This window comes from Leuresthes tenuis, unplaced genomic scaffold (genome assembly GCF_036924035.1).
Source record: "Leuresthes tenuis unplaced genomic scaffold, fLeuTen1.0.hap1 SCAF_3, whole genome shotgun sequence".
In the NCBI taxonomy this organism is placed as follows: Eukaryota; Metazoa; Chordata; class Actinopteri; order Atheriniformes; family Atherinopsidae; genus Leuresthes; species Leuresthes tenuis.
The window spans coordinates 24,993,598-25,006,666 of NW_027325357.1; the positions used below are offsets into that span (position 1 = coordinate 24,993,598).

General features: G+C 40.5%; 2 protein-coding genes across 3 annotated transcripts in view; both read right to left on the bottom strand.

The window, feature by feature from the left end:
- The window catches only part of arpc4l (actin related protein 2/3 complex, subunit 4, like), a 238,842-nt gene that overhangs the window by 100,896 nt on the left and 124,877 nt on the right, over positions 1-13,069 (bottom strand). The gene's annotated exons all lie outside the window — the stretch shown is intronic.
- Positions 4,645-13,069, bottom strand: part of cdh4 (cadherin 4, type 1, R-cadherin (retinal)) — a 205,596-nt gene continuing 197,171 nt past the window's right edge. For both annotated transcript variants that reach the window (XM_072382724.1, XM_072382723.1), the window contains exons 13-17: positions 11,138-11,374; positions 10,167-10,400; positions 9,896-10,035; positions 6,926-7,090; positions 4,645-6,123 (exon numbers count right to left, since the gene is read on the bottom strand). In XM_072382724.1, coding sequence (XP_072238825.1) covers positions 5,917-6,123; positions 6,926-7,090; positions 9,896-10,035; positions 10,167-10,400; positions 11,138-11,374 — 983 coding nt within the window. In that variant the 3' untranslated portion in view covers positions 4,645-5,916. The remainder of the gene's footprint in view (positions 6,124-6,925; positions 7,091-9,895; positions 10,036-10,166; positions 10,401-11,137; positions 11,375-13,069) is intronic.

The window sequence follows — 13,069 nt, forward strand, 5'->3', positions numbered from 1 at the left end:
GTTTTTTTCCACACTGTCTCACTCTTGAGCCTATCTTGATATTGCAGACTAGAAACATCAAAGAGGCTTGAGTGTTTTCGCTGACATTTAGCCAAACTCTGCTCAGTTTCCCACACAGACCGTAGTTTCAAGGTCTCCCCCATCATGTTCCCCGTCTCTTTTACGCTCATTGTCAGTAGGTGCTCACTCACCAACTCCTCCAACTGCTCCAAAATATCAAACTTGCTAGAGCAGGGATGTCCAAATCTGGTCCTTGAGGGCCGCTTTCCTGCAGGTTTTAGATGTTTCCCTGCTTCAATACACCTGATTCAGATGAAATAGATCTCTTTAAAAGATTAGGTTCTACAAAAGCCTGCTAATGATGCATTGATTTGAATCAGGTGTGTTGAAGCAGGGAAACACCTAAAACCTCAAGGACAGAGGCTCTCGAGGACCGGATGCAGACATCCCTGTGTTAGATTTTCGATGTGAGACTAAGTGTTCATACGTATCTGTTAATAACCGCTGATCAATTTTGGATTTGTCTCAGGTCTAAGGCCTTTGTCTGCAAAGTCCAACATCTGCTTGCATGAAAATTCTTGAGCGGGAAGGCTTCAGTTGGACAAAAATTCTGCTTATTAAAGCCTCTTTTTTATTTGTCTGTGGAATTATTTTCCAGAGGAATGCCAGCACATTAATAAAAAAAATAAATCTTGCTAATGACAAGATTTAGATTTAGATTTGGTTTTAGTGGAGTGATGTTTATTTGAGCCACCAGCTGGCGTCTGTCAGTGGTATTGCACTTAATTGCTTCACATTTCAGACAAAGCTACATACGTCTTATATGAAGTAGGTGTGTGGAAAATATCTGATCTACCACTTTGTTTCAAATCAGTTATTAAATTCTATACTTGTATAACTAACATGTATTGAGGCTGGTGCTTTGCTCTCTGAAGAGCTGCTGTACCACTACAAACTACTGCACTGGTACAAGTTTGTATTTAGAAATAGTTGAATATATAGTAATGCATTTATTGAACTTAGTTAATTATACATGTAAAAAGTAATAAGTCAGATCATGGTAAATCACATTAACATTAATAAAAGCATACATTCCTCACTCAGGGAATTTTTTAGACACCCTCCGTAAAAGTTTTCAATATAAATGAAAAATTGAAAAATACTCTTTTCAAATACTGTTTGACAAGCATATATTTCAGTCTAAATGATACGAGAACCCTTTCTTGGGAATCGTAGATTGTCTCTGCTAGATCGCTCACTCACATCATAAATGGCTGGTTGTCAAACAGTTGATAGGTTCTCCGGCAGGAACATCACATTTATTCTGCTCCTTTGATTTCATTTCAGACTGTGTCCTGAAATAGCAGAAGGCTCAGAGTGGTGTCAGCAGAAAAACCTGCCTGCAGAGCCTGCCCACCCTGGGCGCTACTTCTGTGGAATAATGACATTAATGCTAAACTGTGAACAATTGATCACGCAGCCAGCATCAGAACCATCATCTGGTAGTGTTTTTCAAACTTAACGATTCCAAGGATCAGCCCAAGAGACTTGCTAACTACAAAGAGAGGAAATGAAACGAGTCAGGCTTGGATATGTTTGAAGAAGAGAACTTTATTTACAACACAAAAGGCACTGGCTGCAAGCCAGCAGCAAAGCTCTCAGTTCATATATGCCATTTATCAAGGGGGCAACTTTAGTTTGCTTTCCTCTGTCACTGCCTCTCTGCCACAGGGAAACCAAGTTAACTTCAGCTGAGCCCATCAAAGAGCCCGTCACTAAAGTTAATCTTCTCATCTGCTGACTGGCTATGACCAAGATGACTTTTTACCAATTTAATCATTATTTCGGGGCAGTGGCTCACACCACTGATAACTCTCACATTAAGACTGGTCCACAACCCTGCTGGGTCCAAAGAGATATTCATTACTGTGATGCTGTAAAGGTTAACTTTGGTTTATTACTGAATATTCTCATTATGGGGATACTCAGGGAATCAAAGCACCTCTCATTAACAAGTCCAGTGTGTTCCATCATCTTCCCTCACCTTACCTGACTCCTTCACCTTATTGTCCAGTCCCCTGATTTCTGGCCACAGTGGACAAGGAAGTATCACTCTCCTCCATTTCCCTCTGTTTGAGCTTTTCCTTTAAACCACTCTCTAAATGTTATGCACTGTTCCTGCTGTGCTTGAATCTTTCCCCTTCCTCTGCTGACCCTCTCCCCCATCTTACTAATCACCTCTCCACACGGCCTACCTGCATCATACCACCACCTAATTTTTCTCCCCCTCTCTTCCTGTCTGCCTCCCTGCTTTCTCTCTGGGTGTCTCATTAAAGGCGCTCCATCTAATGAGATTACGCTGTGGGGATTAATGGTGTGGCTAATTGATAGACACACAGCCGGAGAGGATTAAATCCCTTTAAATCCCAAGTGGGCTTTTTGAGCGTTTCAGCTGACTAATTGAAATCACAGGAATGGACATAAATATACTTCCTGACCCCCACACAAGTACTGCTTCAGCACTAAAAAGACCAAAAAAAAGGGTGTTTTACTCCAAAATGAAGCTATATCCAAACAAAGAAGTCATAGATTACCAGCATAATTGCCCACCGAGTCTGTTTTGCTTCACCACTCTAGCACATTATAACAGAATGTGGAATTATTTAATGTTGAAATGCAAACTGATGATTTTACAAACAAGTTCACAGTAGCAGGGATTCTAGCATTTTCAGACTATTCAATTTTTTTTGAATAACACAATTTAGCTGAAAACTGAGGTGTTCTCTGTGTTGCTTTCAGTCCATTCAACAACTGCTGATAAAGCTGTATCAATAGTGACTTTAAAAACATGATCACAGAGGCCTGATAATACACCTGAAAAGGCCACCGTTAAACAAACAAGGCCATGTCATATTCAAATCCCAGTTGTTCCCAGAAGTTGAGAGATTTTCTAAAATGCAATAAAAACTTCAATCTGTAATTTGTTTATTCGTTTGAACATTTATTTAAAAGAATAAAAAGTTCAAAGAAATGATTTTCGATGTGATCACTGACCGACTTTATCATCTGTGAATTTTAATGCCGGCAACACAAAAGACAACGGGGGAGAGGCAAAGAAAGACAGAAAGGTGAATAGAATATACGAGTGTCCATGTTCTTTCTGGAAAATTCTACAGTCAGAATTATTGGTGACAGGTGAGGGTGTTGGGATTGGGCATTAAAGGAGCATCTACCAGTGGGTCAGTCTTTCAAAGCAAGGAAAGAAATCACAGTGCCTTAAGGTTAGCGATGGAAACCACTGTTGGGTGCACGTGACCTTCCAGCCTGAGGCAGAGCTGCGAAACTGTGAGAAACGATGAGAAACTGTCATGCCACCATGATCAGTTTAGCCACATGGGCTAATAACTACTCTAGAAAACCTATTTCCCTTAACACAGTCTGCCGCTGCATCCAGAAATGTTATCTGACTCTATATCAAACAAGGAGGAAGTCTTATATCAACTCAGTGCAGAGACACAGACAAGTTCTCTGGACAAAGAAAGACAGTGGACACGTGTTCTGTGGTCAGACGGGTCCAAATTTCAGCTACGTTTGGGAAGAAGCAGTTGTTTGGCTCTATATGCCAAAAATAGGAAAGGCTATTGAGGCTGTTAGAGACAAAAAGTGTAAGAATCCGCACTGACACATCAGTGTTCATGGCACGGCTGACTTGCAAATCTGTGAAGTTCCCATTAACGCAGAGGTGTACATTGGAATATTTTTACTTTACAACAAACAGTGTGGTGTCATGGTGTGTTTGACTGGCCTGACTGTAGTACAGATCTGTTTCCTTCTGGAAACTTATCGAGCATCACGAGGAGAAGAATCTGTTTTGAACTGGATCTTATATTCAAGATCAGTAGTCGGTATTCCGAGTTCCTGAGTTGCCAAACAATTAAATAGTATAATTAAGAGGAAGGGTTATGTAACACCATGGTAAACATGACTCCAGAACGACTTTTTTTGAGTGTGTTGCTGGCATCACGTTTGAAATTAGCCAGTAAAGACACTGGAAGTAAGTTCTTCAAACTTGTGTCTGGTAAATAAATTTTCAAATGAAGGAACCAATTACAGACTTAAGTTTTCATTGCATTTCTGAAAATGTGCCAACTTTTTTGGGAATTGCCTGCTACTCAGTGACATCTGAAGGTGATACTTGGAGGGAATATTCAAAAAGGGTGGCACGTTTTCAAAACATGTGTTGTTTATTTCCTAAAGCACACATCCACTTTCTAGAAGAATGAATAAAAGAACTCTAGTACACTGAATAATAGAATATCAGCAGGCATGGCTAATGAATTTCCAACTGTTCCACGGTGAGAAGCGACCGAGGGAACACGTCAGTCAGACAGTACAGACTGAAGAAGGGCATATATAAAAGGGGTATAACAAAGCATCTTAAATGAAAATAGATAGCAAAACTGAAGCTAAAAGAAATAAAAGCAGGCATCTTAAAGTAAAAAAAGGAATTACGTGTTTCAACAGAGAACAAACATAACTATCCACAATTCAAAAATGAATGGGTCAAAAATCCACCTCAGCCCAACGAAGAGCTCGAGAGAGGGAGAAACAGCAGCAACTTTCATGTTATCAATACTTCAAAAATATGTATCTTACAGTATTTTTTTTATTTTCTCAGTGTCTTTATACAGAGTATATTCATATAGATTCTGCTGACTATTTTCACATTCTCACCACAGAGTAACAAGTGCTTTGAGTAAAACAGTTGGAGAAAAAAAAAAATCATGCACCTTTTAATAGTTTTGTTGGCCTATAAAAAAACGGGAATGTTCAAGGCGACAGGAAAATCTTTCTTAGGTACCTTCCGAGTCAATTTAAGTTCCGCTCTCTTACACTGTCGGACTAATCAAATCATGCCTACATAAGCTTTACACAAAACCATACAGGGCAGGCAAGTGTCTCAATGGAAAGGCTCCTAAACTCTTGAGTTCACAGAGGAAAGGCAAGCATTCTCCAATAAATTATAAAACCCCCACATGTATAAAAATGGTCTCGCACAACGTCAGCGTGTTGCTGTAGTTGTGTTGACAGGTGATGTTTGTGAAAGTGAAACTGAGCTGGTCCTTGGAGAAGAGGTTTGTCTTCCCCACATCAACTCTCATTGGCTTCTTTCAGGCCATAATTCCTTGGGTTATGATATCCGATAGTCTGCCCTGGATTGTGTCCTTCCCTCCTGGGATTGGCTGCTGGGGTTCTTCATGTGCACCACTGTGAAAGGGAGAGGAGAGAGGGACAGGCAGGGCTGGATTGAAGAGCGCGGTGGGGGTGGGGGTGGGGGGCGCCTCCACTGTACTGCACGAATGGCAACTGATCCTGAGATAGCAGGAGTCTGATACAAAAACACACCACAAAAGGCACTTTATAAAATGACAGTGCTTCTGTTCTAAGGAAATTCAAGTTGACAGAGTTAAAGAGAGAGTCAGAGAGCGCCTTCCCAAAAAAACATTCTCCTCAGTGTGAGACTAAAGCAAGAGATGGTTTTGTTTTAAACAATCAATCAAAGCACAAATTCACTATTCGTGTCTCTCCTGACCGCCTTGATTCATCCCCAGAGACATCCAGGTCCAGTGCAGTGAGAGAACGACAAAAGTTAAAAATCAAAAACTCAAAACTTCACACTACAAACTCGCCACTAAAAATCATAAAGCCAGAATACAGTTGCATTGCAGCGGAGTTCATTTCTGCGGGCTTGGTCGCTGTGAGCATACCAACGCAGCCCATGTCAGGGTCCATTCCTCACATGTCTAATGTGGAGCCTTCGTTGTGTCATCAGCCCCTGCCTGTGGTTTGTAAGAACTTCCATCCAACCGGTCCCATCTCTCCTGACCCCTGCCACAGCCCCGCACAGCCCCACGCTCAGTCATCGTCCCCTCCCCCGTAGAGGTCGGCCAGCTTCTTGAAGCGAGGGCCCCAGTCATTGAGGTAGTCATAGTCCTGGTCTCCTGAGCTGGTGGAGTTGAGTGAGCTGACAGAGCCAGCAGTTGAACCACTGCCCTCATAGTCAAACACCAGCAGGGAGTCGTAAGGAGGAGCGGTGGGGTCATTGTCTGCTGCTCTCAGACCCTGGTCACATAAAGAAAAGAGACACAAGACGTCTTCTCAGACAGACTGTATTGAGGCAGAAGGGAGGAAGCATCAATGTTTACAGGAACTAATCAGCCTTGCCAGCCTTTCCCTGTCTGTTGAGGAACAGGATTTACATCCAATGTAATTTTGAAGCAGTAATGGCCGCAATGCCAAAACAAAAATGGAGGGAAACAAGTCAACTGTTGCACTGCAGTTTGTAGCATTAGCCGATACAAGAGAATCTATGCTGCCAATATTGATTTCTCAGAATGTAGAGTTTTACTGGCTAATTTCTCAGAAATATCTACCCTTGCACAAGTACTTTTTCTGACGGAGGTCCTATAAGAGGAAATCCTGCTTTTGGAACAAGTACTAAGACCTGCAAGTTCCTGCAGTGGAAACAGGCCTATCATTGTTCACCAATAACATAATGGAGGAGCAATTTTCCACATGGGAACAGATTCAACGTGTAACACTTCAAAAATCGCAATAAACTTGTCTTATCTGGCTCAGCCACCCATACCTTTTCTTAATGAGCCTTCAGAGCCGGAAAGTTGACTCAGAGGCAGACACTGACATCTTTAACAGTGCTGCTGCTGGCAGAAATGCAATTCTCTTTAAAAAGCGAATCTCTGAATTTTCTTTTGTAAATATTAAGAAGTGATATTATATAACAGTAATTTTGAGGCACAGTCGAGCCTATAGGGATAAAGTTACAAGTTGTGGAAACAAAATCACCCCAAAACTTCAAACCTTTACTTAATCACATTTTGACAGAATGTTTTAGTCTGGAACCTACGTCAATTATGAAGTCTCCTATGTCTCCAGGGTGGGGCAGACTGGGTCTGACGGGATACTGCGACTCAGCAATCACGGGCCTCTCATCTACCCTGCGCACCCCTGTTGGCTTATTAATGATGTGGTCCAGAGACTCCGGCTGCTGTAACTGGCTCAAGTCGTAGTCCTGGGTGAAGACCAGAGAGGAAAGAGTGGAACACGAGTTTGGTGAGGAGGATTAAGACCTTCATCATTACCTAGAAATAAACTGTTTCACAACTTGATCTTTATCTTAATTGACTTATCTAGTCCATTTTTTTAATCTTTTGTTTTTTTTTATCTAGCTGAAAACACTGAAAAAGTCTCCTACAACATGTCAAAATTAATATAGCAGCTTTGGTATAACCATACGTTTCTGATTATGTACATTACCATCAGTGTCGTGCATGTTCATGCTTCTCATGAACACGTTCAAAGTTCAGTTCATAGTTCACCATTTCAGTTTTTAACTAGTTCAAAGTTCAGTTCATTTAATACTACACCTTAAATTTGACATGCACGTGCAACAGGCGTGTGGAGAGAAACTGTTTGTATATTTTTTAGTTTTGTCTGAAAAACTTATTCTCCAACAATGTAGTCCATTATTTATCTGTCTATCATCTACCATTTTAGAGCAGGACTGCACCAGCGTTGCCGCGGAGCGTTGCTGGTTTGTTATGCTGGAGTGTGCAATGCATCATGGGTAATGTAGTACGAAAAAGGTGTAGCGCCGTGAAAATGTAGGCAGTGACAATGGCATGCTGGAGGAGGACCTCACATAATCTTAACAAGTTCATGTTCAAGTTCTTTATTTGCAAATACGTTGGGTTCAGTTCAACGTTTTCAGAAAAGCAAATGTGTTCAATGAATGCATATAATTCTTTACCCAATAGAATAATATATTATAAAAGCCAATTATTTGAATATACATTTTTTCACATCTAGCAAACACAGAGTCACTTTGCTGATATTTATGTGCTAATTATTCTCCAAAAACTAAATGATACACGCTGGATGTATGATCAGTGATTATTACGAATCTAGTTGTGTTTGTTGTGTTGCTTATTGATTTCAAAGTTAGAAATAAAATTTAATGTTGAGCTATAAATACAAACAAGCTGTTGAGCTATCTTTACAGCTATCTCACAGATAATTAATAAATATGCTCACTAAATCAGCATACAGGTGTTTCTGAGGGAAAATAGGCATATGAACACCACAGCCATCTGTTACTAGTGTTTTTTTTTTAATGGTCTCGATATCTGCTGTGTGTGGGTGTTGGAAAACAGCAAGTATCAAAACTGGCATAAATAGCTGTATATTTTTTAATGAATTAAACTCTTGCAGCTGACTGTTGGGGGTTTTCATCTACTTAGAAAATAAAAATCTGATAAAAGCAGAGCCCTGGTGAGAGGAAAAAGGAATCGACTACACATGGGAAGCAATATTTCTAAAAGTGTAAAAAAAATAAATACTTGGTCCTTCTGTTGATCGTGGATATTTTCAGTTTCATTATAGACAGATAATCTGTGTTGTATGGCCTTTGTAGATTCCCCTGATTCGAAAAAGGACTGACCTTTTATTTTAAATTGAAAAGAAAAGCAAAGTCACATCACCAAGTTTGGATAATGTATAACAATTTAGCTTTTTTCGCCATAAATTTGTATTTATCTTCATAATATTCACGAGTACTCAGCAGAGAGTACGTGTGTTTTGTTAAAAAAGGCTTGATTTATTCTAAGCCTCAGTATGTCAGGGCTTCGTGTCTCTCAGCTGGAATGGTCAGCTGGGAGCTTTGGTGTTCTGGTCGAATAAAAAACAAAAGATAAAGGCTACTTTTCATTTAATATTCTGGACGTTTCACTTTTGACTGGTGTAACTGCAGCCAGGAGCACAACAGCTCAGATGGTTAAAGGTGGTTGAGACCGTAGCAACAATTCGGCTGATGTGTCACATGTTTTAATTCAGTGTTTGATGTAGGCAGAAAGAGAAATGCTCTTTTTGCTCTATTTTTCAAGGTAAGGAACAAGCTAAGGGTGGCGGCATCACTTTTATTTACTGTATAACTGCAATGAATTAATCAGAAATTATTGTGATAACTGTCTTAACTTGTTTTTCTAACAAAAATATACTTGATGCTTTTCTTCCTTTCATTGTTATGAAATAGGAAGCAGAATATTTTTGTTTGGACAAAAAGAGAAGCGAGCTGAAGCTGGTGGAACTTGTACTGTTTGTCTTTTACTATCTTATGATAAGCTTTTTAATTAAGAAAATTTAATCGTAATTGATTAAAAGTTCCCTCAGAAATGGTTCACTATCTCTGGGGGCCAGTGTCCTCTTTTGGAATTTTCAATTCACAAGAAAAGCAATTTCAGGGCACTTTACGAAGTAAACAAGTTAGAAAACAAATTCAGTCAATAAATTCCAGTTCGATGCGATTCAATCCAATTCATTATTACTGTGAGTAGCCTTGCTAAGGAGACCAACAGATCAAATTAAATCTTCAATTTGATGCGATCCACCATCCTAAACATACATGGGGTGAAGGGCAAATGAGAATCAGATTCAGTTCATCCTTTGAACACGTTCCACCTCTGAAACAAGGTTCTCAAAATGCAGTTTGGTAGTTTTTGTGTGATCTTGCCAACAGACTAACAAACTAGCAGCATCAGCTGCATACCTTTGCTACAGCTCACACCATGGTAGTGGAAATGAAAGAAGTATAAATTATAGTTCAATAATGGACAGTTTTTTTTTTCTTCAAAATTTTGTGGCTTTTGAAAATCTGTGCTAGTTTATGTCTCTTTATTTTAGATGTCGCTTTACTAATGTTGGTCATTTGAAGACATATTTAAACAAAAACTTGGAAGATTGGGTTTTTGTTTCTCTGGAATGTCACTGTTGGTTGATATTTTTGTTATGATTCTGTGGATCATGTGTACATCTACAGTACCTGGTCCTCCTCTCCTCCTCCCTCCTCGTCATACTTGAGGATGTTGTCTCTGACGTCGTCCTCGGGGTCAATCAGCAGGGGCTTTGCCTGCCGCTCCTTCTCTCTGCGCTTCATCCACACCACAAACAGCAGAACCATGCCTGCAAGAACACGAGGGCAATATGCACACTTGTTAAACTCATTTTCTTCCAAGATGTTGTAAATGATAAGATTTTCCAAACAATGCTCCAACAGTGCTTTTGTTTGATCCTTTTCACTTTACTGCACTTACTGAGCAGTATGATGACGCAGATGAGTATTGCGATGATGGCCCCGGTGCCAAGGCCGGCCGCAGCCACGGCCCCTGTGGCACTGCAGTCGCCGTTATTGTCACAGGGACACACTTTGACCCTGATTACAGAGCGGTTGGATAGAGGAGGGTTCCCCGAGTCTGACACTATGACGGGGATCTCATACACATCTGCCTCCAGGTAAGGAATCCTTAGCCTCAGCTGAGCATAGTCACCTACAGAAAGAGGGTCAGACAGAGATGCAAAATGTGGAAGTGTGCGAGCAGGAGGGGGGGACGACATGAAAGAGGAGAGGAGGGAAAATGGGAAAATTACTTAGTGTACTGCTGAGAAATGGCATTTTGTTTACAGCAGGATACCATGTTATGTGCATGAGTGAATGACATATCAAATCAAAGCTGCATCAAACTACATCTGCACTGCAATCACTCCGCCATGGATGCATGTGAGAAGGCATTACAGATATAAATACATACAAAACTACAGTGTGTAACCTTCAGCATCTATCACTCAGCGAAGCTAAGACAAAGGACTCAGTGGGAGAAAAATCCAGGTATGTGATCAGATTTGTCCTCAAGACAACCGCTGTGATACATCCATCTGGTTGGATTAGGTGACAGATCGGCTGCTCGGGGGACGGATAGATGAATGGATCTCATTTGTCACAAACGATGGATTGTGCGTCAAACGCTGGATGGCACCCGCGTTTCTCACTGTGAGCGTTCTGAGACATTTTCTTAAACTTGGACTTTCCCTCATAGCTTACAGCGGTCCCTGTTCCAAAGATTAATGTCGCCAGATTCTGCAGGTCGGTTTCGCATCTCATCAAGTTTATGCTTTAATTCACCCAAGGACGCATCTTTCATTCTTTAATATCTCCTAAATTTGACATCACAAGCACCCATTTCTTGACATCTGACTGTCTTAAACACAACATCCAGCATTTAATTACCGTTCAATCTGGATATGGTCCAGTTGCGACGAACGTTGGTAGGAAAAGAAGGCAGTTCAAAGACGAAGGGCCCCACGTTGGGGTCAGCATCAGCATCTGAAGCTGTGATGTTGATCCTGGAGTTGGGGCGTGCACGCTCGCACACTTGCGCCTCCCGAGGTATCAGCACCGGTGCGTTGTCGTTCACGTCGATCAGGTAAATCTGGAGAGTCCCCGTCCCACTGGCTTGAGGCGAACCTTGGGGAAGATGAGAGAATGGAGAAGAGATGAAGAGATCAAAAGAGATGGTGAGCCAATAACATACAGTAGAAAAGCAGTGGAACAGAGATGAAATGATTGGAAAATGGAGAAAGAAGCAAAAAGAAGACAGGGTGATGAGAGCGCTACAGCGGATGGTAATTGTTTCTTTTCATCTACATACTCGTAGCTGAGTCATTCGTGGAACTGAGAAAATAAGATGCACAAGCAAAGAAACAAAGGAGAAGAAAAGGTTTTGTTTACTGAGTGGCTGAAAATGGAAGGACAATACTATACACAGCTGTAGCAGAGCACACACAGAAACAAATGAGCACACATATACGTAGTGACTCACACTGACTCATATTGGAGGGGTCAATGCTCACGTACAGATTCCTGTTATCTGCACTCTGCAAAGCCCCCTGGGAAATGAGTCAAATGCTAACCGTTCGTTACAAGCTCATCATCATAACTTTACCAGGTTTTCCCTTATTGGCAGACCAGGCCAGAACCAACCCACATACAACTGTTGATGTTTAATAACAGCAAAAACTGCTTTCAACCTGCTTTTTAACTGAATGTGTGTGTTTTTTTCCCCCTGCTGCTGTTTGTGTTAAATTTGTTCTGGGAATAAGAGCCTCAGGTCTGTTTCCAATCAAACTGTTTCCAACTTCAAACCAGCAAGAACACATGTAATGAGTCTGAACTCTAATGTGAGAGTAAACAGTTTACTAATACATTGAAAATGGTAAACAAAGAAGAAGAAAAAAAGGACAGTTTTATTCAATACAAAACTATCTCAATTTAGAAATAACAAAAAATAACTTGCTTGTTGGAAGGGATTGTTTCCTATCTGAAAACAAGACTATGTACAAAGGTTTCACCCATTTTTGGGGGGATGAGAACGAACTAAGCATCCTGAGACTGGGATATAATGTTTAAATGCTAAAGAACATGCAACGTAAATTCTTTTTTTAAGGTATGCGTGCTTCACTTGAATGTTCCCAGCTTGGAACGTTGTGTACAATAAAAAAAAAAAAACAGAATCCAATGATTTGCAAACAATTTCGTCCTAATTTTTCGATTGAAAACGGCTTCAAATTAAAAAAAATGTTAAAAGTGGCCTTTGTTTTAAAAAATGTTCTAAATTCACATTACATGGACTTGGAGCAGCAGAAACAAAATACTTGTTATAACTTACGTTATAGAAGAGCACCCTTTAGAGGGTCTGAGAGTTGTTTAATAGAAAGTGCGTAACAATTACTGACATCAAGTTGGAAATAGGAACTATCTAAAAAGCCCTCCACCTACGATCGAGCAACAAACTCATCTATACTGTTTGGCTACATTAATTGTTATAGAGAAAATAAGCAAACAAGGCTTTGTTGCCAGCTTGTCTTATTCTTCATCAGTGATTTCCATCTGAGTAAAACCAAACCAATGTTAGCATATCCCAAAAAGTGCTTCACATCTTCATGTTTTTGCTTCTAAGGAAGTGATGTCTGTTCTTGCATTTTCTCAAATGTATACTCCCGCAAAACAGCATCCGCAACCGCTGATTCCTGCACCTCCTCCCTCTTTACTCCCCTCTTTGTCTTTATGGCGGTAATATGGCCAAACTCCCATGTAGCAGGACTCCTTGAATAAATAGATATACACGGTTAATTCTATACGTGACTCCACTATAAGCTGATA